Here is a 27,277-nt window from a genome sequence, read left to right on the forward strand (position 1 = left end):
TGGCTTTACTGAAGGACTGGAGATGATCAGTTTAAAGACTGAAGGCAGAGAGGAAATTTATCTCAATCTGACCCAAACAAATCTTTGTTATCTGAATCTGACACCCTGGTAGACTTGAGATGCAAGCAACTAAAACCCCCATGAAGGAATGCAGAAAGATGCTGTAAAAACCCGACCTACTCCCCCCCCCCCCCCCCCCCCCCAACCCCACCCACCCACCTTCGGATTGGTGGACTTCAGCCTGGCGAGGTCATCAACTGGAGGAGTCAATGTGCTCTTTGCTTCTCCCAAGATCTCCCTCCCACCTGTGACTGTACAGTAGATGAGCGCCGTAGATGGCTGCTATCGCTGGGGGAAACAGGATCCCAGCCCCCGCTGCCTTCCTATTGGAGTCTCATGCCATGTTGTGTTGTCTGAAGTCTGTTGCATTTCTGTCTAAGGTGTTTTTTGCAGAGCAAAGCTGCCCTCCTGGTGGAGGGTAACTCTGAAGTGCCTTTTTTCCCCTCCACCTGAACCAATGCTCATGTAAACCCCTCTTATCTATATTAAGGTAGTGCGACTCGGGTTGCGAATGACCACAGTCACCAATTCTTGTCATGTGTCTTGCCCATGTATGTCTGATCTCTGAATTGTGTGTACTGAAACTGTAATTTCCCTCTGGGATTAATAAAGTATTGATTGATTGATTGATTGATTGATTGATTGATTGATTGATTGATTAAATAAAGCAACTGGCTGCACAAATATAACTGACAGCTGATCAAACCAATAAACAATAGGGTAACTTGATCAATGCAACACTAACTATAAAATACAAACACAGTGAAGTCCAGTCTGTTTGATAAAACATCAAAAGAAGAAATCTATATTATTAAACTTTAAATACAAATATAACAAATTAGTGTTTAACTTGAAGAACAAATTTTCCGCAAGATTACCTGTCTGAAAATGTCTGTGAGGGATTTAGTGTAGTGTGTAGCTTTGGCTGAGTTGCTGCCCACCTCACACTGTAGAAACAAAACTGGCAATCTGTGATTTTTCTTAGTCACCACTTTGACTTTATTCTGAAAAATAACAGAATTTTTGGTCAAATAATTTAAAATCTCACAGTCTCAAAAAAATCTTGTGCAATCTTTGGACTACGTGTTCACACACCACTCAGCTGTCATATAATACAACACCCTTTATTCAACTGTTGTACCTTCAGTCATTTTTGTATAGCTTGTGGTCACGGTGTCGCTCCCTGATCAGACTTATGGGCTCGACGCACAGGGGGTGACATCGCCTCTCCTCCATTCAGTTTCAATGAGACATGCGCGACAAAGCGATAATCGTGGGTCTTCCTCCTACTAAGGGAAACGCAAAAAAACGTGCATGTGAAATTTTGCGCTTGTGCACATGTCGTGCACAGGCGACCCAGTGACTCGATCCCAGAAAGTTGAAATATTTTCAACTTTTCATCGCTGTCGCTCGGACGAGGACCAATCAACGGAGGTTTCATTCACTGACCAATGAGCGGACAGGATGCTCCGTACACCTCCGAGCAAACATGGAGGAGAAGTTGATTATTATTATGTTTTATATAGTAAAATCAGAAGTAAGATTTCACATAACTCTAGCAGCCAGAGCCGGATTAAATAAATGGACTACACTAGGCAGGCTGCATTTTTTGGGTCCCCCCTCTATTGATGTTATCTAATGTATTTAAATCTGAAACTTACCAAAGTTACTAATAAAAGTTCATTCACGGTTTACATAGCCTAGTCTTCGGTTACAAAATGGTTGATTGTATGCCAAAATAAGTCAAGTGTGGTATGTAAAACATTCTATCAGACTATTTTTTGATATTAATAATGTATACGTCAATACACAGCTGTATTAAATGCTAATAAATTATCCTCATCTTATCCACTGGGAGTGTCATTGTTAAGGCAGTAGTACCAGTAAATAACCACTAAGTGTCAATAAACTATGTAAACATAGCAAATATGTTTACCTTATTTGCTCTGTTTACATTTAAGAAACACATTTAATTAAAAAGATTTTCTGCTAAATACAATAGCTTACAACATTAATTGCATGATAGTGGAAAGACATTCAAGAAGAAATAGATGAATCTGAATGGACTGAAGCATGTTTAAAGGAGCAAAAACAAACTATAAACACGCAGCTTAAATTATTACAGTATAAATTTAATACAATCTATAATCTTAAAAAAAAGTATTTCAATAAAATGAAAATATTATCTTAAGTTTTGATCTTGCTTCATGCTCATTCAGGCTGTTGTTGCCTCTGCTGAATCAGAAATTCTGTGTCAATTTTCTGAGTGTGAACTTATTGTTTGTTATGCTATTTGAACATTAATAAAAATATTTGAAAAAAAAAAAGAATAAAACCAGCAACACTTACCAAGGAAACCATTTAGCATGCTCCACTCTGGAATAATCTTCAGCCTTCCAGCATCACAGGGCCTCAGTCACTGCAGAAACACGTCTAAAGAAATGTTTCTTGGTTAAGCTTTGGGTTATGTCTCCATACTTCCTCTGTGATGCAGAGAAATATCCAATATTTTGAGATGGATGGTTTAGTGCAAAGTTCTCATGCATCCTGTCATCAGTTTGGTACCACTTTGCAGGATCAGATGGGTAGCTAGTTGTTAACACCCTTTCTGGGTCTAGAGGCTCCTGCTGTGAGACTATATTGGGCTCACTTCTGGCTGGCTGGCTTCCAGTTCGTCCTTCTGTGATGGCGTTGATGTTGACGGCGTTGGCGCTACAGCATCTTCTGCCACATTTCCCGCCGCATCTTCCACCGCGTCTTCGGGCCGTGTCTCCTCCGGGTCTGGCTCTGGCCCGGCCTCTGGCTCTGCTGACTCGAGCAGGTTCACAACTGTCGGACAGCTGCCCGAGCAGCCCGACAGAAACTTCTCTAAGGCCGCCCGCTGTCTCTTCTATTGTTCCTATTCATTTTTTTTTCTTTTTACGTTTTGCCGCACCCGAAAGCATCATGAAAGTTAGCCTACTCAAAAACACCTGCTAGCTTTGTTTTGTCCCGCTCTGACTCTGACCGCTTCTCTGACGTCCTTAATTGGGTGGCGCCCAAGTTGTAAGCTACAGCCATGGGCTGGCGTTAATGTGACGTAGCTAATGTCTATGGTTAAGATAAACATTGTCACTATTTTTAGTTAATTAATAAATGTTGAAATAAACTGTAGATAGGAGTCCTATTTACAAATTCTATCATAGAACATTTGTACATTTTATTTTTAATTAATTTATTTTTAATTTTGTCCCTCTGTCTGGGCCTCATCCAGCCAATCAGGCCCTAGACACGTGTCTACTTTGCCTTTGCGTTAATCCGGCTCTGCTAGCAGCACCTTGTGAAACATCATATCTACCACTTTTTTAACTCTGAACCGCTTAAATAACCTTAATTACCTCCAACCTGAGACAGCCAATCAAAACAACGGAAGTTTCAATTTCGCCATGGAACAGAACGCGTAGACAGCTTTGCCGCTGCCGCGGGACGCCTCCCGTGTGTCAGGTAATAACAGCAACAACGACGAATTTCGCTGATCGCGGTCATTTGTCACCTTCCGTGTGTCGAGCCCATTAAGCTGTGCCATGGCACGCTATCATTGCTTCGCCCACTCCATCATACCCTGCAGACATGCTCTCCCCAGTGCACCACAACAAGCTAATTTTCTGTAAAACTGACTGAGCCTTAGCCAGGTGTGCCAAACATGCGGCCCGCGGGCCGGATCAGGCCCGCACACAGTTTAAATCCGGCCCGCGAGATGATTGTGTAGACCTTATTTTCAGACTTTACAATGTAAAGTCTGAAAATAAGCTTTCATTTTTCAGTTAAACTACTGCTGAAAGCTGAAAGATGTCAGGTATCAGGAGTCAAAGACATGCATGAAACTCATATAGCCATGTGATCTGTGAATCAGTTATTTCAGGGGTGTCAAACTCATTTTAGCTCAGGGGCCACATTGAGGTGAAATCCAGTCCCAAGTGGGCCGGACCGGTAAATTAAAAACAACTTCAGATTGTTTTCTTTGTTTTAATACAATCAATATAAAACAAGGCTGGAGCCTGAGGACAGTCTATTCAAAATAGTACAAGTACAACACCTGAAGTGTACTTGAAAATTTGAAATAAATAAAAATTAATAAATCAATAAAAAAAACATTCCTTAGTGATTCAGAGCTTACAGATCACATGGCTAGATCAGTTTCATGCAGCACTTAAAGTATATTTGACTCATTTTACTTTACATCTTTTAGCTTTCACCAGCACATCAATATCAGAAGTCACATCCTGAGTGGCGGCCAACTTCAGGATGTGATTCAAGTTCTTGTGGGAGCCTTGGGCACAGCTTTGTTTTATTTATACTCATTACAGAGAAAACTTGCTCACAAAGATAAGTTTACTTTAACTCTACATTGTAAAGTATGAAAATAAAGTTTACACAACCATCTCGTGGGCCGGATTTAACCCGCTTGCGGGCCGGTTTCGGCCCGCAGGCCGCATGTTTGACACCCCTGAGTTATTTGAATCGCTGAGGAATAGTCTGGGTTTTTTGTTTTGTATTTCACATTTTCAAATGCACTTCAGGTGTTTTATTATTAATAGTGAAGTTGTGCTTAAACTGTTTTGGATACACTGTCCTCAGGCTCCAGCTTTGTTTTATGTTGATCGTATTAAAACAAATAAAACAATCTGAAGCAGTTTTTAATTTATGCATACTTTAATTTTACTAGTCTGGCCCATTTGGGACTAGATTTTCCTCAATGTGGCCCCTGAGCAAAACTGAGTTTGACACCCCTGGTCTTCGCCACTCAATGTATATTAAACAGTAGCTTAGAAGGTTGAGTGGGTTGTCCAGTAATCAGAAGGTTGCAGGTTTGATCCTGGCTCCCACCAGAGAATGCTGCTGTTATGTCCTTTGGCAAGACACTTAACTCACTTTTCCTGCTGTTGGTGGTCAGCTGTGGCTACAGTGTAGCTCATTTGTGAATGTGTGTGTGTGTGTGTGTGTGTATGTGTGTGTGCGCGCACGTGTGTGTGTGTGTGCGTGCACGTGTGTGTGTGTGTGTGTGTGTGTGTGTGTGTGTGTGTGTGTGTGTGTGTGTATGGATGGATGATTAATCGTGTTATGGAGCGCCTTGACGGGTTGAAGAATCCTATGAATGTGCCACACAAATGCAGGCCATTTACCAATTAGGTTTGGTGGCCATCGTTAATCAGGTTGACTATAAAATTATATTTTGTTGTGAATGAAAAATGTCTAAAGAGCTAACAGCTAAAAGGAAAATGGTCCAGAATTGTAGCACAAAATGCTGCTTCTCCCTTTAAAGTTTTCAAGAGCTTTTCACCTGTCAAAAGCTTTTATTGACTTTATTTATTAATGTTTCATGTTAGACACCTCAGTGATGCAACAGGTCTTTTATTGTTACGGGCTGCTGCCTATTTTTCAGCTTCACTAGAAACTGCAGGATCTCTCAGTTTGGAATAAATCACCATTGATTTTTCTCAGTGTAGCATCAAAGATGGAGCGGCTGCACACATAACCTTCTCATTATGAGTGGGAGGTGACGCGGTGGCCATGACGAAAGAAAATATAAGAATAGCTGCTTGATTCATCCTGTAAACCTGCTCTTTAACTGCTGATTAAAGCAAATATTTGCTGACGTCTCATTACCCTCTGAAGGAGATTGATCATGCGTTTGTCTGAGTAAGAGCTCACATTACTGCTATGTTCAACCTGTTGATTTGTAGCTGTGGGAAAGTTGCAGTTTTTAGTGTGTAACTTTGAAAATAACATGCTACACGACATTGCTTTCACTGCATGGAGCTCAGCAGTTGAATGCTTGTTATTTGTTTTGCTCCCAGGAAAGAAAGAAAAAAGGAAAGGTAGTGGAGTGGCGAGAGCATGCTGCTGAAGATGAACGTCACAAATCAGAGGGACCCCTGCTGCCATGTCTGGATGCAACGGTGGCTGCGCAGCGAGGAGAGAGAAGAAAGTGAGGGCTAGGTGGAGATGGAGGGGCAGGATTGTGTCTTTCTGACTGTGCTGTGCTGTGCAGCTCTGCTCCAGGTGCACTACTGTCAGCCCAAGATTGATGGATAGGACCGGGCATTGCACATAACATCAATTCTGTCCTGCTTTCTCTTTCAGTCTGAGCTTCACGCCCTCATCACTCCTCCCTCTCCTTTCTCTTTCTCACCTCTCTCACCCTCTCTTTCTCTCCCCTACAACTGCTGCTGCTGGCTGCCGCTCCCTCCTCTGGCTCCTTAGTTTCCAAAAGGCATCTTTAAAGCTGACAGAGAGCATGTTGTGAGGCAGAAAGGAAGAGAGGCGAACGGATTGCCATCGCTGTGACAGCTTTTCTGCCTGGCAGGTTGTGTGTGAAGCCGGGGAACTGGACTGGACCGTGGTTTTTCGTGGGAGAGGTGGAAGAGCAGGGGGGAGAAGTGAGGGGCAAGCTGGGCAGATGGAGGACGGCACCCGGCACTTGGGACTCTGCGTGGTTGATATGAAGGAGCTGAGCGCCAGCCCTGAAGGACTGAGTGCTGCAGGTGAGCTGTGTGTTGTCTGTCCTCTCAGTTGTGTAACTCTGCAACTCCTCATCTGCAGGAGGATGTCTTATTTATCTTGGTGTTTCTATAAACGCTTGGTCAGTCACACACACACACACACACACACACACACACACACACACACACATTGAATGAGGGATTGGGTCGTCAGCAGAGTGGTGATCCGGTTGTAAATGTGAAGTGAAAGAATTTTTAATTTAAAAATCAACCTTGACTAATTTAATTTCATTTAATAAATAAAACTCATATTACAGAAACTACAGAACGAAATGAAACATTTCTGATTTTAATATGAATTTCCTGATCTTTGTTTGGTGGAAAGGGGGTTGGGAATTAAGAATAATGAATATCTACCTCAACATCTCAATCTCTAGTTAGTGTAACAGCTCCGTGTTTGTTGAGGGTCAGTTTCAGTTTATTTATTTATTTATTTATTTATTTATTATTTATTTCATTTTTTTTGCAGTGCCATGTTGTCACCCCATGAGTCCAGCACTCCCTGAAGTTTTGCCAGATAACTCATTTAAAAACCCTCTGGCTTCCCTAACTGCTGGTTTCCAATTAAATGCTGATGTGGTGTGAGTTCATATCGTTTCTCAGTGCTCCGTGGCTTAAGTGCGTACACGCAGATAATTATGCTACAAAAGTGTGCTTAATGACATGTTTTGGGGGGCAGTCATGGATTTAGTGGTGAATGCATGTTAGATGTTTCTGTTTGCACATTTGTGTCTGTGGGGACGGATGGTTTTAAAGTTTTAACACAGCCTGAATGTGATGTCATTAATAAGCGCTGGCAGTGGCCAACTACACCAGCTTCTCACTGCTAAGGAGATCATCTGTTTCAGTGGGGCTGTGAAGCTCTGCTCTTCAAACCTAATGCCCTATTTGCCTGGTAAAGTAAGACAGACTTCATGCAGAGCTGCTGAGCTTTTGCAGTGACATACAAGTTCAAAACAATCCTTTTTATTGGAGGAAGAAACGATGCATAAAAACAAGAGAGAGTACAAGTCCTGAAGCTTTACTAGTCACTTCGGAGCAAGTAATGGAAACATAAAAGTCTGACACCTGTATGCAAACAAATACAGACATGAGCACGCATGCGCACACTGGGAAGGGTTAGAGGTTATTTTCAAACCCGCCAAGGAAAAATTTGGAACAGGCGACAATCTTCCCAGGAGTGGATGTTCCAGTCGGTTTTCTATAATATCAAACAGTGCAAAACCTGAATGTCCCATTCGAGACTCCGTAAAAGTCAGTTAGCAGGTCAAAGGTTAAAGTTTATTATAATTTAGTTAGGAAAAGACTATAATAAGAGACTTATTTGTAAGGCTTGTAGAAGGGAAGACTCTTCTCTCTGAAGAGATTAGGACATCATGACTTATTTTTAAAGAATCAGAATCAGAATCAGATTAGGTTTATTGCCATTGTCAGTGAACAAACAATTCACAAACTAGGAACTTGCTTTGGTACTAATGTGCTACATATAACATGAATAATAAGATTAAAAATAGAATAAAATATAATAAATATTTCAGCGATAAAAAATGGCAGGTAATGGTAACATGGCCGATAACGTGATGCTGTGTCGAGTAAGTAAGTAAGTAAAAGTTTATTTATACAGCGCCTTTCACAGATATAAATCACAAAGCGCTGTACAACATGGTAAAGATCAGGGCAAATACCACTAACCAATAAAAACATCAGAAAAACAATAGAAGTGATAAAATAGTAAATTAAATCATGAGTATAAACAAAGTGAAGGTGTGAACCCGAACAAAGCTATCTTTTAGAAACATTTAGGGAGGGAACGCCTGGATGAAAAGGTGAGTTTTTAGATGATTTTTAAATATCTCTACAGTGTTAGAGAGACGGAGATTTGAAGGTAGACTGTTCCAAAGTCTGGGTGCAATAGTCTGAAAGGCCCTGTCCCCTTTGGTTTTCAGTCTGGTTCGAGGAACAGCCAGGAGGTTTTCAGATGTGGATCCAAGGTTCCGAGAGGTGGTGTGTGGGGATAAAAGCTCAGATAGGTAGCTTGGAGCCTGGTTGTTAAGAGCTCTATAGGTCAGGACTAAAACTTTAAACTGAATTCTATATTCTACCGGGAGCCAGTGGAGGGACTGTAAAACTGGAGTGATGTGAGCTCGTCTCCTGGATTTGGTTAGGAGTCTGGCTGCTTCATTTTGGATGGCTTGAAGGCATGAGAGGGAGGTTTTTCTGAGACCAGTAAAAAGAGCGTTACAGTAGTCTAAGCGTGATGACACAAAGACATGGATGATTTTTTCCAGATCTGCAGTAGAAACCAGAGTACAGAAGACCAGCATGGTTGTGTGTTTATAAGCTATTCACAAGTCTAACGGCAGATGGAAAGAAGCTGTTCTTATGGCAGGAGGTTCTGGTCCGGATGGACCGTAACCTCCTGCCTGAGGGAAGCGGCTCAAAAAGTCTGTGACCCGGGTGTGAAGGGTCAGCTGCTATCCGACCTGCACGCCCCCGAGTCCTGGAGACGTACAGGTCCAGGAGAGATGGCAGGCTGCAGCCAATCACCTTCTCAGCAGAGCGCACAATGCGCTGCAGTCTATGTTTGTCCCTCACTGTGGCTCCAGCGTACCACACAGCAATGGAGGAGGTGAGGATGGACTCAATGATGGCGGTGTAAAACTGCACCATCATCTGGGCCGGCAGCTTGGCCTTTTTCAACTGCTGCAGAAAGTACATCCTCTGCTGGGCCTTTTTGATCAGGGAGCTGATGGATGGCTCCCACCTAAGATCATGTGTGATGGTGGTTCCGAGGAAGCGGAAGGAGTCCACAGTGGTGACGGGGAAGTCAGTCAGGACGAGGGGGAGAGATGGGGCTGTGATTTTCCTGAAGTCAACAATCATCTCCACTGTCTTCTGAGCATTGAGCTCCAGGTTGTTGCTGCTGCACCAGTACACCAGCCGTTCAGCCTCCCTCCTGTAGGCGGACTCATCACCGTCAGAGATGAGCCCGATGAGGGTGGTGTCGTCCGCAAACTTGATCAAAGCAGCATTTCAATGAATTACAAGGCTTTTGGAAGGATGTGAGTTAGACAGATGGACGTAGACATGGTTACCCATCATGCATTGTGCCATATTAGATGAAAACCACATACAATGTAGCCACCGTCAGCACGGTGCTGGAAGGCTGATGTTTTGGGCTTGCTCTGAAACCACAAGACCAAATGAGTTGACCGTAAACTCTCCTGGAAGGAAAATGATTCTAGAGTGAAACTGGGGCCGTCGGTCTGACAGCAGATTCCTGGAACTAACTGGGTTATAAAACAGGGTCAAAATTAAATTCTTCTTTCCGTCCAATTGATGTTTGTAGGGATGAAAGTTTTTGCCCATGAATACTTGACCTGAACTTCAATAGTTGTTTTCTGACTGCCATTGAAGTGTTGGCGCTTTGATCCATGCATCAAAGGGAGTTTACCATCATCACAAATTCCACTCAAAGTCAAAGTGCTCATCAAATATAAACGTGAAAAACACAAATGAGTACAAATCAGCTGTTGTCATTTTATTGGGAAGTAAATCACATCATCTGCACACTGATTTTCCTTTCAACTGGTTCATGCTGCGAGCCTCACAAACACCTCAAAGCAGAAATAGCAATGCTTAGGAAACAAGGATGGAAATTGTAGTGCACCTATAAATGTAAATGCTATAATTTACTGCTTTTACAAAAAATAAATATGGGCAAAAGATGTATTTAAAATGTAAACATTTAACAACATATTGATGTCCAACTTGGGTCACTGTTGGATGTCCAAAACCTAGTTTGCACGTCACATAAAAGTCCAGAATTATAGATGTAATCTGTGGGATATTGATTGTTTTGTGGAAATGTTCCAAAAATATCCAGCACCCACAAAAAGCGTTAATGTAGTCACAGAATAAATATGTAAATCACTTTACGACACACAAAGATGTGCAACATTGTTATTTTATTTAACCTTTATTTATCCAGATGAGTTGATTGAGAACTCATGCTCATTTACAACGACGATCTGGCCAAGAGGCAGTAGCAACAGACACACATTTAGCTTTACACCAATGAAAAACAGGTAAGATAAAAAACATACACGATTAAACAAATAGACATAAAGACAACAGTCTGTTCTCATTTACAATATAAGCAATCAAAACAGACTTTAAACCATCTTTAAGTAATCAGAAGCAGGCAAATGCATAAGAAACTATTGATTGCAATGAATTATTGAAGGTAGATATTAAAATGTAGGTAGTGAGCTTCAGTGATGTTTGCAGCTCATTCCAGTCATTGGAAGCAGCAAACCGGAATGAGGAGCAACCAAAGGAGGTGCGGACTTTGGGAATAACCATAGAGATTAAATTACTCGAACATAAATTGCGCTGGTTGTTGGAAGTGATGAGTAATGAGCGAAGATATGACAGGGTTCTACCGATGATTATTTTGTTTATGAACTGATACCAATATCCTGTGGGAATGGAGTGATGGCCAGTTAACGAGTGAGTACAGATGACAGTGAGTAGTGTAAGGGGCACCAGTGATGAAATGGATTTCTGAGTGATAGATGACATCGACTTTATGAAGACGTTTTTTGGAAGCAGTCCTATAAATGATGTCACCGTAATCTAAGATGGGAAGGATTATCACTTTGACCAAAGTTTGCTTTCCAGAATGAGTAAATTATGGCCTGTTGCGCTATAAAAACCAAATTCTTGACTTGACTTTAGAAAGTAATGAATTCATGTGAATGTCAAATGAAAGTGTGCTGCCAAGCCAGATACCCAGATACTTATAAGAACTGACATGTTGTCGTTATGTACCATCCAGGGAAACAATACTAGGATGGACAGTTGATTGTGGTAAGCTAACGGTTGAAGATCATGAACTTTGTTTTATTTGTGTGTTGTGTGAAGATGAAGGTTGGAGAAGCAATGTTGAAGGCAATTAAAGTTGTGCATGAATATTAAATGGTGTCATCCACATATAAATGTATATGAGAACTGTCAACAGCATGAGCAATGTTATTAATATAGAGTTTGAATAAGGTTGGGCCCAGTATCGACCCTTGAGGAACGCCCAGAGATAGAGGTAGAGGAGCAGATTGGTAACCCTCTGTTCTCACTGTTTGCGTATGGCCTAAGATACAACTTCTCAACCATGCCACCATTTATGTGATTAAGTGACAATGTTGACCAAACTGAACAAAAACTCACATGCTGGGCAGTACAACATGAAAAAAAATTGTTCAACAAGCAGGCTGAACATGAAAATAGTCTCCTACACCTACTTCCTGCATCAGCTTCTGATAGAAAATAGATGATAAAACTCTAGGATTAGAAAAGTCTGACATATCATTGTCACACTGTCAATAAGCATTCATCGGCTCACCCGTCTTGACTCACGACAGGGAGGGCTGCTGTTGGTTTAGCATCCAGGAAACAGCAGAAAAGACCTTGGCTAGTAGAAACGAACTATTAGCATTAGCAACTTCACCACACAGCAAAGCTCCTCGAGTCTTGTGTTATTTGTGGAGATAAAACATCTGTGATGTAAAGCAAACTGTCACTGGTAGAGCTGTGATGCTGTTGTCCAAATATCATGAAATAAGACTCCAAATCCTGAAGCTACTTTCTCCTACAGCTCACTTGTACTTCCTGAAACAAGTGCATCTGAGCTTCCCCTGTGTACGACTTACAAGGCATTCGTTCCTACTAGACACCACTGCAAATCAAACGAGTGAACCACACCTTTAATATGAATATGTCAGAGTAGTTCTGTTGGGTATGAATCATATGAAGGAGATTGATCCTGCTCTTAGATGAATGACTTATACTGATGTAAAATAGAAAAACATGGACTCTGGCTCAGGTGGTGCAGTTATAGTGGGTGGTTTGACTCCACAGTGAAATAACCAACCAACAATAGGCTGAACCTCACAGTGTTGCAGGTATTGTCATTTAAGTGTGAATGTAGTGAGGTAAAAAGCACTACACAGTTCTGTGAAAATGTATTTCTTCCTTTTGACATTCAGGCTTTTTTCAAAACCAGACAACGATGGTCTGAGTAAATACAATTTTTTTAAAAGGATTATTTAATTTATTAAGGGAGAAAGGCGGTCCAAACAAATAGGCCAATTTTATTAAATCATTAACTCTGACTATTCTGAAAGATGGATTCAGTTTTATAGTCACTTAGAACTGATCACTGATTACTACTAGTCCAGGTAAATTTAAGAACTCCCAAAGAATGACAACATGAATTAGGGTAAATGATCTCAAAAAGCAGTACAGCATTAGTCAAAAAATCTAGGCAAACCTTAGCAGTAGCAAAATAATTTGCTCTGAAGGTCGGTCTAGCCACGCACTGTTGCAGCCTCAGCAGGTCTACCATTGGGCTGAGCAGTTTTATAACTAGCCAATCACAGCAACCTATGTTTATAGAGCGATGTTGGGTGGGCTTAGCACCAGAGCTACAACAGAAAAAACTAGAAAGATGGAGTCGTCTCAGGAACACCACTTTAGCGGTTTTGGCATCAATCTTGAATGACTTAGATTTGGGCTTTTCTTTGAGACATGAGCAGATGGAGGTACTCACGTGTTTTATTTTGTAAAGGGATGCATTTGCTTCCTCTTCAACAGAAGACGGCCTTGTTGATTGATATTCGTAGCGACGAATACATCATTTTGTCCGCTGCTCTGATTGGTCCTAGTGCTGTCCAGTCACATGCAGGGCCTATTTGAAAATCAACCATGGATTTTGCCCCATGGCTGAGCTCTGTCTGGGTCACATGACAAGAAAGTTTTGTCTCTTTTGTGTTCATTTTCCAAAAACAACATATTGAAAAAACATTAAACTTCAGTCAAGAACGGTGGTGGTAGTGTGATGGTCTGGGGCTGCTTTGGTGCTTCTGCACTGGGAAAGGTCACTGTTATTGGTAGAACCAATTCAGTTCACCGGCGGGACCGGGATCACCTTCCAGTGTGGCTGAATTAAAACTATTCTGCAAATAAGTGGGAACCAGAAGTTCTCCACAGCAGCATGAGAGACTCACTACCAGTCCTCACAAAGGCTTGCTTACCACCAAATGCATTACAACCAGTTATTAGGTTCAGGGGTCAATTACTTCCTCACAGCATGTTGAGACAGTGCAACGTTCTGCTGGGCAAACCTGCACACTCAGAAGGATGTTTTACCGTAACAGTACCCGGCCTGAACGTTTCTGTTTAATTCAGTCCTCCTCCATGCTGCGCAATTACAGTTTTTAGTTGACATCTGACAGGTGTAGGAGTAGCATAGGACTAATGAGAAACACCTCATTGTGCTTCTGTTTTGTTTTCCTTTCTGGAAGACAAAAGCACACAATTACCACTTGTAGCATGAAAGACAGGTTGACAGCCCTGCATTATCAGTCACAGGTGAAATGGTTTATCTCCACTTTGTTGACAGAAGACAAAGGTAGGACTGAACCCGGTGCAGCGGTGTGTTTATTACAGTGATTAACGTTTTTACAAATGCGAGCAGGGATGTCTTTGCTGTAACATATTTGAGCAAAAATATTAGGTTTTCAATAGGGCGTCGTGATGCAACTGCTGTCGAGCCAACTCTGTGCCCTTGTTAACCCCGCATGCTTACACCTTTTATCAGAGCCAGTCAGAACCTCCTCAGCATCTCCAGCTGATTCACAACACTTCATTAAAAGCTGGCAACAAAACCAGCTGTCCCCTCTCAGTCTCCTGCAACAGTAATGTGAAGATAACTCAGTCTCCCATTCAGCACCACTTGTCTTAATGGAACGGCTGTCTGTGCAGACATCAATCGAGTTAGAGGTACGTTAGCTCGGGGATGACTGAATCATCGGAATGGATGTGCAGGTGTTTTAAGGGAATTTTAAACACAGGAGCTGGGAGGAAGAGTGAGGTTTGACAGCAAAACGTAGCATTTAGTGCACACTTAAATAGAAGCAAGCGGCTGAGGTGGAATGGAGAGGACTATTTATATCCCTGAAATTTCAAAGCTCGTGGTGAGCCAGCTACACGAGTAAAATATTTATAACTCCTCAATACAAAAAGAGGATAAAATTAAAAAATATGATTGGGATTTATTCTTAGGCTCCAGCTTCAGTGTGTGTGATATCTATTCATGATGAGGACAAGCAGGGGTGATTAGGAGGTGCTTGTTGCAACTTTTTTAGTTTTCTTTAAGAAAATTTGCTTAAAAACTGCATCAAGCTGTAGTTTTGAAGATTTACACCATTACATTGCATTTAGTCAGTACTGAGCAGCTATCACTGATGAGTAACTTTCCAATCAAAGCTTTATGATTGAGTTTATTAGATTCTAAATGTGGACGAAAAAGCAGAGCAACAATCAGATGAAGGGGTTAATGATCAGCTGTAAGACGAGCAATTTCTGCTCTCCGGACATTAATTAGCTTTGTCGTTTCAGAGAAATCCCCCACTCGGCTCATATTCTTATAAATGATCCCCTCTGCTCCCTTCAGTGTGTATTTTCCCCCACAGATGCCACCCGCAGACTGGCGAGGTGGGGGGTGATAGATGAGGGGTACAGTGGGGCTGTGCTGTTATTTCTGGAGCCAGATGAAACTGCAGTATAGCAGGCGGGCACACCTCATTTGCTTTTGGCCCCTTTGGGAGCTACATCTGCATGTGCTGCCTGCCTGCCGCCTTGCTGAGCTGATTACCATATTCATAATGCTAGGGGATATCGATTATAAATACCACACCTGTGCCACTTTTCCTCCGCGGCCTTGTCTCCACTTTGTGGCTGATACGCTCAGCGGAGACGGGATTGAGATGGACTCTACAGGTGGTTGCCCTCTCCCCATGTAATGTATAATTATTGGGATTAGATATTGTGTTTTTGAGTCCAGTTTTCACGTAGAAATATTCATGGCAGGCAGGTGCCTTAATATGAAAATGTCACCCTGAGTGAGAAGTAAATAAAGCGATGATGCATCAATTAGAGGAAAATCTAAAAAATTTTGTCAGCATTATTTTATAAATGTGTGGTTCACTGAAATTTTTTTATCTTAATTTCTGATTATAACAGTCTCCTACACCTATCTCCTTCATTAGCTTCTGAGAGAAAATAGATGTTGAAACGATAGAATTTGAAAAGCTTGACAGATCTATATCAAGCGGTCGATTGGACTCACACATAGTGGGTTGCGATGGGGAAGGCTGTTGTTGGTTTAGCGTCCAGAAAGAGCAGAGAACATCTCTGCTAGCAGAAGCTAACCATTAGCATTAGCAACTCAACCACACGCCAGAAGCTCCTTCAGGATTGTGTTATTTGTGGAGAGAAAACATCCATGTTGCAAAGCAAACTGAGTCAGTGGCAGAGTTGTGTTGCTGTCATCCAATCAGAGGCAAAATGTCCAAATGTCAGGAAGTAAGACTCCAAATTCTGCTGTGTTAAGCTCAACCTTTTTCTGGGCTTTATTCTGGGCTGCAAATGTATTGACTTAATGTGTTTCCCTCCCCTTTAAAGGTATATTCTGAATAATAAAACATATGAAGTTGAGACGTTTTCATTTTAGAAAATAAGCTTTTTTTTCAGGTATTTGCAACAAAATTCTCAGCATGTTTTGTAATTTTGTTACAATATTTTTAAAGATTTTTATTACAAACCAGTCAGTTTGTCACTCAGACTCTTGTTGCAGTAAAAACGACCTTGATAAAATCAGCTGTCTTGCCTGAGAAGTAAAATGTTGCTGACATTTCTTACTCATTAATCTCAATGGTGGAAAAGTAAACTGAGCATTTACAAGAAGTAACGACACATTTAAATTCGTACTGCCTTTTCTGCTCGAAACATATATTTTTTTATAAATGACCAAAAATCTTTTACAGTATATTGCACTATACTTTCACCTGGTTTACAAATGCTATTAATTTTATCTTTCAGCCGAACACCAAATTTTCTGAGTTCTCTTGACAGTCTGTCAAAAATGTGATGAAAGTGTGTGAAGGTTTTCTTTGTACGTGTTTTAAAATGTTCACGTTTTCATTGTAATTTTTTTTTACAATTAAATATTTAGAAAACCATTGAATTCGTTTTTCTAAATGCTTCTGACAGCATTTTGAAAGGCCTCAACTTCAGGTTGTGTGCAAATGATGTTACAGTGACCTCGTTAGCTGGATAGAAGAAATGGACACACGAATCGGTTTGACAGTTTATGTAGCAGCTCTGAGAAGAAAATTAAACATCTGGTGTGATTCTTTCATAAACCCCAGACAGGCAATCCTCAAAGCTGTAGTGAAAACAGCTGCACATTTTCATCCTTCTTCCTCTCCTTCATTGTCAGCTTCCTTTGTTGCATGTTTTAATTTTTTTCCTGTGATCCGACTCTATTCCTCATCTTTAATTATTACCGTACCTCTTTCCTTCTCCTCCTTCTGCTCTGACTGCGTTGGCTCAGATAGAGTTCTCTAACGTAACTAGGCTGTCACAATCATGGTCTCCTGTGATAACATGGCACCAGAGGCGGGACCCAACAGCTGGCTCTGTCTCAGCACAACGAAAGAGCTTTGTTTTTCATTTTTCTTTTAAACCACACAACATGACATTCTGGCTTATTAAATTTTTATACATTTTTAACCAGAAAGTCTTAGTGGTGACAACTTGAGTAGACGTGATCCCAGAGGAGTGGAATGACAACAGAAATGTAAAAAACCGGATCACGGCACAGAATGTTTATTTACATGCATAAGTGGCTGTTTGGGTAGCTGTTTGTGTGTTTTTAACTTGGCAAGGATTCAGACATTAATGCAGATGAATAATGAGATGATTATTATACTTGTTTGCATAACAAGAATTTCATATGCCTATTCATTATAAACGTAGCTTGCTTTGGGAAGCACAGCAGCTAACAGTCCCAATTCAGACAACATGGGAATTTAATGACAAATGGAGGTTTTTAGCAGATGACATTTAGAGCAGTCCAAATAAAGCCCCTGATTCTGCCTCCTCCGGAACTGGAAACCCGCATTACCCAAGGAAACGAGAGGCCGCTATGTCCAAATGTTTTTTTTTCCATGTCCAAAATGTGCGTAAGCCAGGTCCTTAAGTAACTTAAAGTCGCGCACATTTTTCTGCTGCGTTTTCTTTTATAAATCCCAAAGTTTGAGTGGAAAGTTGCTTACACAGTTTTCCGACCCCGTTTTGTTTCGTAAGCAAGCTTTATAAATGAGGCCCCTGGTTTTTCATGATTAATTCTTAGTTTTGTACAGCAGGCTTCAGCAACGCTACATTGAATCTAAATTCAGTCCAATGAAATGCAAGGCCTGGGAGTTTCCACATAACCCACAGAGTGGACAAAATTGTTGGTACCCTTTGGTCAATGAAAGAACAACCCACAATTTTCAGACATTGCTTTTCAATCATCAAGGATAAAAATGATGGTACCCCTAGAAAAGACTGCAAATAAAGTGACCAAAGGGTCAGGTTAATTCAAGGTGTGCCCACTAATTAACGTCACAGGTGTCTACAATCCTGTAATCAGTCAGTGGGCCTAAAGGGCTTCAGGAAGTCATTGTGTTTAGTGAAATGGTGTGTACCACACTCATCATGTACCAGAGGCAATGAAGGAAAGAGTTGTCTCAGGAGATCAGAAAGAACATTATAGACAATCATGCTCAAGGTAAAGGCTTTAAGACCATCTCCAAGCAGCTAGATGTTCCCGTGACTAAAGTTGCACATATTATTCAGAAATATAAGATGGGACATTAGCCAACTTCCCTGGACGTGGCTGCAGGAGAAAAAACTGATGACAAATCATACAGATGGATAATCTGAATGGCAATGAAAGAGCCCAGAAAAACTTTTAAAGAGATCCAAGGTGAACTTCAAGCTCAATGAACATCAGTGTCAGATAGCACCATCCATTGTTGTTTGAGCCAAAGTGGACCACACAGAAACGACCAAGGAGGACACCGTTGTTGAAAACAAATCATAAATAAGCCAGACTGGAATATGCCAAACTACATGTAAACAAGCCACAAAGCTTCTGGGAGGATGTTCTATGGACTGATGAGACAAAAATGAAACTTTTTGCCAAGACACATTAGCTCTATGTTCACAGATGGAAAAATGAAGCACGTCAAAAAAAGAAAACTGTCTCTACTGTGAAACATGGAGGAGGCTCTGCTATGTTCTGGGCTGCTTTGCTGCATCTGCCACAGGGGGTCTTGAATCTGTGCAGGGTACCATGAAATCTCAAGACTATCAAGGGAGTCTAGAGAGACATGTGCTGGCCAGCGTCAGAAAGCTGGGTCTCAGTTGCAGGTCATGGGTGTTGCAACAGGACAATGACCCAAAACACACAGCTACAAACACCCAAGAATGGCTAAGAGGGAAACAATGGACTATTCTAAAGTGGCCACGTGAGCCCTGACCTCATTGGCCTTCGTTGACCCAAGAATACCAACGGTTTTGTCCACATCTGTAAGTTCTGGCTATAAAGATGAGCTAACAGCTAGCAAAAGCAGGGCCAGGTCCAAAGTCAAAGTTTTATTGTTATGTTATTAGAACACCTCTAATCTAAAAAAATGCCATTGTGGTTAATACAAATGCCATATGATATACACAGCTGTTAGTTGTATGGCAGCACAAAGGGTTTTTTAAACAACATTTGCAAGGACTTCAAGGCAGTTCTATGACACAATCAGAACCGTACTTAGAGCCAACATGTTATGCAATGACACAAAAATGGGATAATTGATTTATGTATCCTTTATTTGATCAGGAAACACAGTTTATTACAGATTAATACATGACAAGTTTGACCAAAACCCATAAAAACATTCATCAAAATTACATAAATAGGACACCAGATGTTCTGTTATGATTCAAATTATTTGTCCCAGTGTATTTATATTAAATTCATGTGTTTAGTTTCCTTTCCAATCTTTAACCATCTCTGTTTATTACATCGATCTAGTTCTTAGTCAAATGGAACCACTTTCTATTTTGCGAGTGTGGGACCAACGCCTGCAACATATTCATTAAAATCTTCCATAATATCTTTTTGAGTTTTTAATTCATGACCTAAACTATGTAGAAAATGGTTTGGCCTTTCAGGTGTGAAGAACTTTTTGTGGATTTTACTATTTAATACTTTTCACATCCTACGAATATTATTTATATTGTTTTCTAATGTTTCATCACAGTGTTGCTTTTTCTGACTCTCGTAACAACAGATAATGTGTTATTGTGTTTTATATATTTATCTTTCTTTTCCATAGTTTTTCTCAGTTTTAGACATTTGTCATAGAATTTCATTATCTTTTTTACATACAGACCCCTCCTCATCCACGACTTCCTTTTATTATCTAAAAGAGACATTTTTATTTCATAATTCTGAGAAAATGAACACGAATACATCATTGGCTTAATTAGGATCCTCTACACAAACCAATTAAAATCTAAAACAAAATTAACGTATTTAACGTCCGTTAACCAAGCCTGCATGCCTCTCATACATTAGCAGGAACTGACTTAGTATGTGGGCCATTGGATGAGTTGATGAGCCTTGGAGAGGTTAGTTGTATTCAGCCACATCAGGTAGAGCCAAACACCCTTTAGTGGTCAAAGACCTCCGCGCGTTCCTCACAGCTGCAGGTGTTTCATCTGCTTGGCGTTTGAACGGCAGTGTCGGACTGGGAGAGTGATGAATGAGAGACGGCACCAGTGACAGATGATGGAAGCAGTCAGTCCTCCACTCATCACTCTGGCAGGATCCCTCAAGGACAATCCCTATAGCCCAGAAACTCCCGTTTGAACGCTCTGAGAAAGTTTGCAGTGTTTTTGCATGATATAGATGAAAGTTTCCATAAGCCTGTCATAGTCTCAGCGTGTCAAAATACTGTCAATATTATTTTATTATTAAAATGCGTTCCGTCGCCCATTGCGTTGTCGTGATGCAAACTATCCCTTCTGCGGTTGCCATGAGTTCTGTTTTAAAATAAAATGGAAACAAGTTTTGGCTTGAAATGACTGGGTTATATTAATGCTGAGGGATGCCACTGAAGATGGTAGCCATCAGGCTGTGGCTGGACCGGCTGTTGGAGGAGGATTCAGATGAAAGCTGGAGTGCAGACAGCAGACTGCAGAGTGTGACTGGATTCAGAGTGGGCAGGCTGAGATGAGCGGCAGCCAGCAGCGTGCAGCCGAACAGGGCTGCCTCACAGCAGAAAAAGAAGCAGGACCTTGAGTAAATAAGCACGGCCAAGAATTTAAAGCAGCACACTGAATAGGTGCAGAATTTGACTTCTCACTCATGTTGTGGTTTCAAATAGTGAAGCTGACAGTCTTAGTAAATAGTGAACAGCAGAGCTCAGGGGTGCGTGAGCACTGCAGTGGCTTGATAAATGATGCCTTGCGGGAGTGGAGAGACCGAAGCATAATGCCTTCATTTACTCACATTTTCTCCCCTACATACAAAACACAGGGTGGCTAAAAAAGGAAAGAACATTCATGTCCCTGTTGAATCAGTAAAAAGAACATGTTTCACTAAAAGTATGGCGTCTAATTCTCCCACCGGTTTTGCAGTAGAGGTAAAGATAATGAACATTCTTTAGTTAAAGCTTCATAAAAAATGTTTTAAAATTAAATTCATGTTATTTTATCTTGATCTTGTTATTTTCTTTCTTTCCTGCTTCACAGGTGTGACTCTAACGACTAATGTGCGTCAGCTAGAGTTCAGCCTGGGTAAGTCCTCCTCACTCCGTTACTCATTGCATTTTCCTCACAAGGGAGCCCCTAAAAAGGAAGCTCTTCCAATTTCAAAGCGTTAAACAAAAGACAGATGTGTAACGTCCAGAAATGGTCCATTTTCACCTACATATTGACCTGCACAATGTCCGGTCATCTACAGACGTAATTCCACTATCTGAGTGGAGTTTCTATCCTGTCTTCTAAAGCCCAGAAGATTCTGCAGTCCTTGTTGACATTTCTGGGGGAACAAGATGTGAGCCTATGTTCCCAAACAAAGGCTTCTTTTGATGAGACTACAGGATTACACACTGTCATGAAAGAAGAACTTTTACAACTCATAAGTTAAATAATCATTAAATAATAATATGGTTGAATGAACAAATGTTATATGAATAATAATATTGATGTTTGAATAATCTGTGCCTAATTCAATGAAGATGAAATGAATTTTAGTATTACAATGAAACATTTTAGTGTTATGATCAGTAATGTTTGGTTTAACAAGTAAATCATTATCTACACTCAGACACAATGTTCATTAGAGATAGATTAAAGGTAAAGTAATTTCATGCACATAGATATGTTCTCAACCACAAATCAGAGAACCTTCTATCTGAAAGAAGGCGTGATGTTCTGAGGGCTGCTTGTTAACACCTCTTAGCATGGCACGTCCCGATTGGCCAGGTAATCATAACATGGGGATATTAAAACAGAAACTTGCTGAGTGATTCAGTTAGTTTTTGAGCAGAACTCCGGACTGGCCAGCGGGGGAAAACTCTCTAACCACTGCATCTCTCGACAAGCTGTCAAAACCTACACGCCACAGCTGACACAGTAAAACGGCTCCTTCAGCTATTCAGAAACAGCTGTTCTAGACGCAAACGATTTCATTTATTTGTTGTGATCCGGGAGACGACCTGGTCGTCCTGCGGTCTTTTCTACGAACTTCGGTACCTTGGGATCACCCGACCCCCCGACATCTCGGATCTGAAGGAGAGTCTCCTCAGGGGTATGTAGAACACAGCAAGATTGTGTCTGATGCCGTTTTGATAAGGACCAAGTTCATAGTTTAATGCAGACCAAATTATTTTCACACCCAGAACATAGTTTCTTCTAGATACAAGGTTCTGATAAACACACATCACATCACATCCCCTTATGTTCATCCATCACATTTGTCTTATTGAACTTTTTTAATTTGTTTAGAAAATAAATTTCTTACTTTTTATAAACCTGACTCTGTCTGAATTAATACGAAGTGTGTTTGATCCCTGAAAAAGCAAAGAATCCTAGAATCTTCTGATTAAACATTCAAAGACCAACAAGGTTGATATCCTACATTTATATAGAATATCACACCTTATGGGTCAAAAGTAAAGGTAATATATTAAGCTTAAAAGCAACATAATTACCCCTTCCACAGACGTGTTTACACAGTTACACACTTTTATTTTGAGAGGTGGAATCCTTCTTGCCTGTTAAAGAAACACAACAGTTAAAACTTTCTGTCCCCGATACAAATCCAAGGCCTTTAGGATTACACTTCTGCCACCAGTTCTTACTCAAATAATTGCAATTGTTGGCTTTTATTTTTATCGACACAAATTTGCAAACTACTGACCATAAATACGCTAAAGATATTTGAATCAATGCATACAGATTTCTACTTAGGATCACAGAGTAGGGAGATCATTTATCGACAAGGGTCAATCAAGTTTGTCTCATTAGTGTTGCTTTAGTGTGACCAGTATATTGTATACACACCATTTTAACACCAGTTGTTGCTCGTCGTTGTGAGAATTAATTAAGCAGTTGAGCCAATAAACAACTAACAATTTCACAGCATATTTTCAAATGTATGTGATTATTTAAACAGGTGCTGGTACTGGTCTCTGGGCATCCCTAGAAAACGTTAACTGTTTAGAATTGTTGTGTTTGGACCTGTTTCAACACGGTTATTGGTAGTAAAACAAAAATAAATCACAAAATATGGACACTGTTGTAAAACCAGAAATTTGTGTTTACCTGGCACGTTGTTTTCTTAGCTCTGGTTCAGATTGAGTTAAAGCTGAGCTTTATTTATATCTTATTAAAGATGTGGTTGACTGACTTTTTTAAAAAAAATTCTGATTATAAACGGTCTCTGAGTTTTTCATGCAGGGTGAACATAAAAATAGTCTCCTACACCTATCTCCTGCATTAGCTTGTGATAGAAAATAGATGGTGAAACTCAAGGATATGAAAATCCTCACAGATCTACATCACACTGTGAATTAGCATTCATGGACCCTTCCATCTTGACTCATGGCTATTGTTGGTTTAACGTCTACAGAGAGTGTCTTGGCTAGTTTAAGCTAACCTTAAGCTAATCTTTAGCATTAGCAATACCACCTCAGGACAGAAACTCCTCCATGCTTGAGTTTGTGGAGATAAAACATTGCTGAATCACTCATCTAAGTCTGAATCACTCAATTTTAATGAATTTAGTTTTTATTATGTTTAATTGTTTTTATGATGTGATTTTGTTCAGCACTTTGGTCGGCTCTCATGCCGTGTTTAAATGTGCTCTACAAATAAACTTGGTATGGTATGGTATTGCGTTGCTGTTATCCATAGGCGAGATGTCCAAATATCGGGAAATAAGACTCCAAAACCTGCTGTCTGAAGCTCAGCTGTGATGTGGGCAACTTTTAAGTCAGAGAAATGGTGCACCAGTATATCCCCCTCCCCCAAGAACAACTTACAAGGCATTCATTCCCACTAGAAACCGCTGCAAATGTATTGATTAGAGGATCCATCGCTACTGATACCTGCTTTTTGAAAATCTGACACCAAGCTTATAAATTTTACACTTGGAGAGAGGATTAGCAGTTTTGGTTTGCTTTTACCACCCCCTAGTGTCCAGCTAGTAAATCCAAAAGCAAAACTTATCTGCGTGCTGTACGTTTGTCTTTTTAACACCTTAATCTAGAAACTGAAATGTCTCCTCAGTCTTAATTAGTGTCCACAGGAGTGATTCATCACTAAATTTAACAAATCAGCTGTGGTCATGATGTAAAACATGCAAGAAGCATGCTGGCAGCAGACTGCAGCACTGGCATGTCAGCTCCACTTTACCAAGAAGAGGCGGCTTGCCACTCTGAAGTTGCATGTGTGATATTCTGGCCACAGGGTGCTGTGGTGGTCTGAGTAACATTTCATTAACCCTGTAAAAGATCGCTTTACCACATACTGGCTCAAGAAAATGTGAAATATGAAAATGTTGCATCTTATCCCTTTAAAGGTAAGAAAAGGTGACAAGGTCATCTTACTTTTTATTTCACATTTAGGACAAAACATGCAGATTAACACATCCTATTTTCCCCTTGGAAGAATGCTTAATATCTTATTGAGTAATGGGGAACTGCAGCATGCTAAGAATATTTTGCATCAACTAAAACAATTATTTGGTTCAATTTACCAACATTAGAGCAGGTTAAGGGAACTGATTAAATCAGAAGAAAAACACATGTCAGTTGTGTGAATTCTCTGCTTTTCCAGCTTTAGACGCTTCAATATTTTCTTTCTTTGTCAAGAATCAACTGTTACATAAGACTTTTTATCTTTAAGTAAATGTAAATTGTGTTTGTTTGTCTCTAAATCTTCCAGCTCATTTATTTCCATGCACTAGTGGAGAGAAAGAAAGATAAAGTCTTCTTGAAAAATTCAATTTATATTTATTTTATGAACGTGGTAATTATTTATCATGTGGTGACCCACAACCTTCACTCTACCTCAAAAAGATTCCTTTCATGGGAGCTGAGTTCTCTATTTGGGAATGCAAGTCCCTCCCTTTGAAAACCGAGTCGATGTAATGATTCGGATGCAGTTGCTCTTCTAACACTAACACAGTGAGAGATTTCTGAAAATAAGATGTGCATTTTATGTGTGTTGCTTCACTTTCTAATAAACATCTGTGTTTACAGTTTGCTGTTTAAGAACCCCAGAAAGAGGGATTTGCCTTGCAGCAACAACATGCTGCACGGTGGTTTGCACAAAAAGCTAAAATACAGTAAATCTCTGAAATGCATAACCAAATAAATAAAATAATATTGTTTTCTTGTACACAAAGAAAACAAATGTCTCTTCTAAGCCATTTGGGCTTATGATTAAATCTGTTGAACCTCTTTAATTAAAAATTCTGAATGTACTTTTGGCTTCTTCAGCATTTCTGACTAAAAGTATGTGATGCTCACATTGCATCAGGTTTGAAGGATGAAAACATCCACATGTTGCATCACTGAGTCATTTGATTTAAGATATTGAACTTTAACTATTTTTACCGTTAAGGTGCACAGACAAACCTTGGAGTAGCTACACTCTCCATGACCTATTAGAATGTGGCGGGACTGTAGCAAATATACAAAACCTCCTACAACATGAAGGAAATCATTATTTATCTATGCTTCTTGTTCTTGATAAATACTTTTTGCATCCCTAAGATGAATATAATGAATATATAATATACGTTCCCATGACGATGCAACCACATTTGCCTACAATCACACCCACATCAGGCCTAAAGGATAGACTTGTGTGTCAGTAGCTGATGTCACAGAGATCGAGGCGTGGTGCATGAAAATACCGTTTATAATGTAATGCTCTTCTTAGATTAAAAAGGCAGTAAATAACCTGAACACCATTTAATCCAGATTTTTTCTAAACCTAAATAATCAAGCAAGCCTATTTAGGAAAAAAGGCGGCCACTTCTGAGATGCACCTGGAAATTGCCGCATTGCTGTTGGTTAGAAACAGTCCATAGACTATAATGGATTCTGTCTGAAGCAGTGATGTGCCACGCTGCAGATGCTTTCAGTGTGAAACCGGGGTTAGGCTCCATAGTGTTGAATAACTAAACTACAAAACTTAAAACATGACATGACATTGAACTTTTAAATGTATTTTTCTTCTCTAAGTGAATATATAAAAGTTTATTAGAAGTGTTTGAACCAAGAAAACGCATGAAATACTTAAAAATGCTTAAATATTAATTGAATGTCCACTATTGAAATAACATTCAAAAGTATCTGCTGCACATTTCCTGAAATTGCTGAGATAGCAAGCATTAGTCACAAAATTCTTGATTTAAAATAGAAGATAAACAACTAGCTATATACATAACTTAAAATCTAGACTTTTAGAAATGCTTCACATATTTGCCACAGTTTGTTTTTACCTTAGTTTCTCAAAACCTTGTTTCTGTGCCAAATGGTGTACAATGTGTAACGCCAAATAGCTTGAAGCATAGAAATGATCCCAGGGAGTAATCATCCCAATGAGCACATATTTATGTTATGTGGCCACTCCCTGGGCTAGCCTTCTCATTGGATTTAGAGTTAGTGTAGGGTCGCTGAGGCCTGCTGCACTAAAGAGCGGAAATCTTCCGATTTCACACAAAGAAATTCACTATAATAAATAAAGCCTCCAAGGAAGTGCAAACATTATTGCTCAATTTGCTCAACTGTTGTTGTAATTTAGGACTCCGTCCCAGAATAATCTGGCAGCTGAGTAAAATTGCAAATCTGATTAATTAATTTTCACCAAAGGCATGAAATTCAGCAATAAACAAAAGCAAAACAAACAAAATAATGTGAAGGTAATTTTCTAGAAGAGGGACAGTTTTTTTACTGGTCTTCAATTTATTATTTGAATCTTTGACATTTTAATGAGCCACTTTTCTCTTTCCCCCACTTATGTCACTCCCTCTTTATCTCCCCTCTGACTCCGACTTCCTTCCTAAAACTCAAAATGTCTCTCTGAGGGACTTTCATGTCCTTTCCTTCTGTCACATTCTCTATTTCCTTTTCCTGCCACCCCACCCACCGTCATAATAGTGCTGACCCCGAGGGTCAGTTGAAGCGTCACATCCCTGTGAGAAAGCCACATTA

The 27,277-nt window shown here is 40.2% G+C and overlaps 1 protein-coding gene across 2 annotated transcripts in view; it reads left to right on the forward strand.

Annotated features, from left to right (window-relative positions):
• Window positions 1-5,828: 5,828 nt before the first annotated feature.
• Window positions 5,829-27,277, forward strand: part of inpp4b (inositol polyphosphate-4-phosphatase type II B) — a 290,844-nt gene continuing 269,395 nt past the window's right edge. Inside the window, exons 1-3 of one of the 2 annotated variants that reach the window (XM_015965572.3) lie at window positions 5,829-6,102; window positions 6,184-6,584; window positions 21,300-21,344. In XM_015965572.3, the coding sequence (XP_015821058.1) occupies window positions 6,500-6,584; window positions 21,300-21,344 (130 nt within the window). In that variant the 5' untranslated portion in view covers window positions 5,829-6,102; window positions 6,184-6,499. Of the gene's footprint in view, window positions 6,585-21,299; window positions 21,345-27,277 lie in introns of both variants that reach the window. The other variant, XM_015965579.3, reaches the window with a different exon arrangement.

Source organism: Nothobranchius furzeri, chromosome 4 (assembly GCF_043380555.1).
Source record: "Nothobranchius furzeri strain GRZ-AD chromosome 4, NfurGRZ-RIMD1, whole genome shotgun sequence".
Classification (NCBI taxonomy): domain Eukaryota; kingdom Metazoa; phylum Chordata; class Actinopteri; order Cyprinodontiformes; family Nothobranchiidae; genus Nothobranchius; species Nothobranchius furzeri.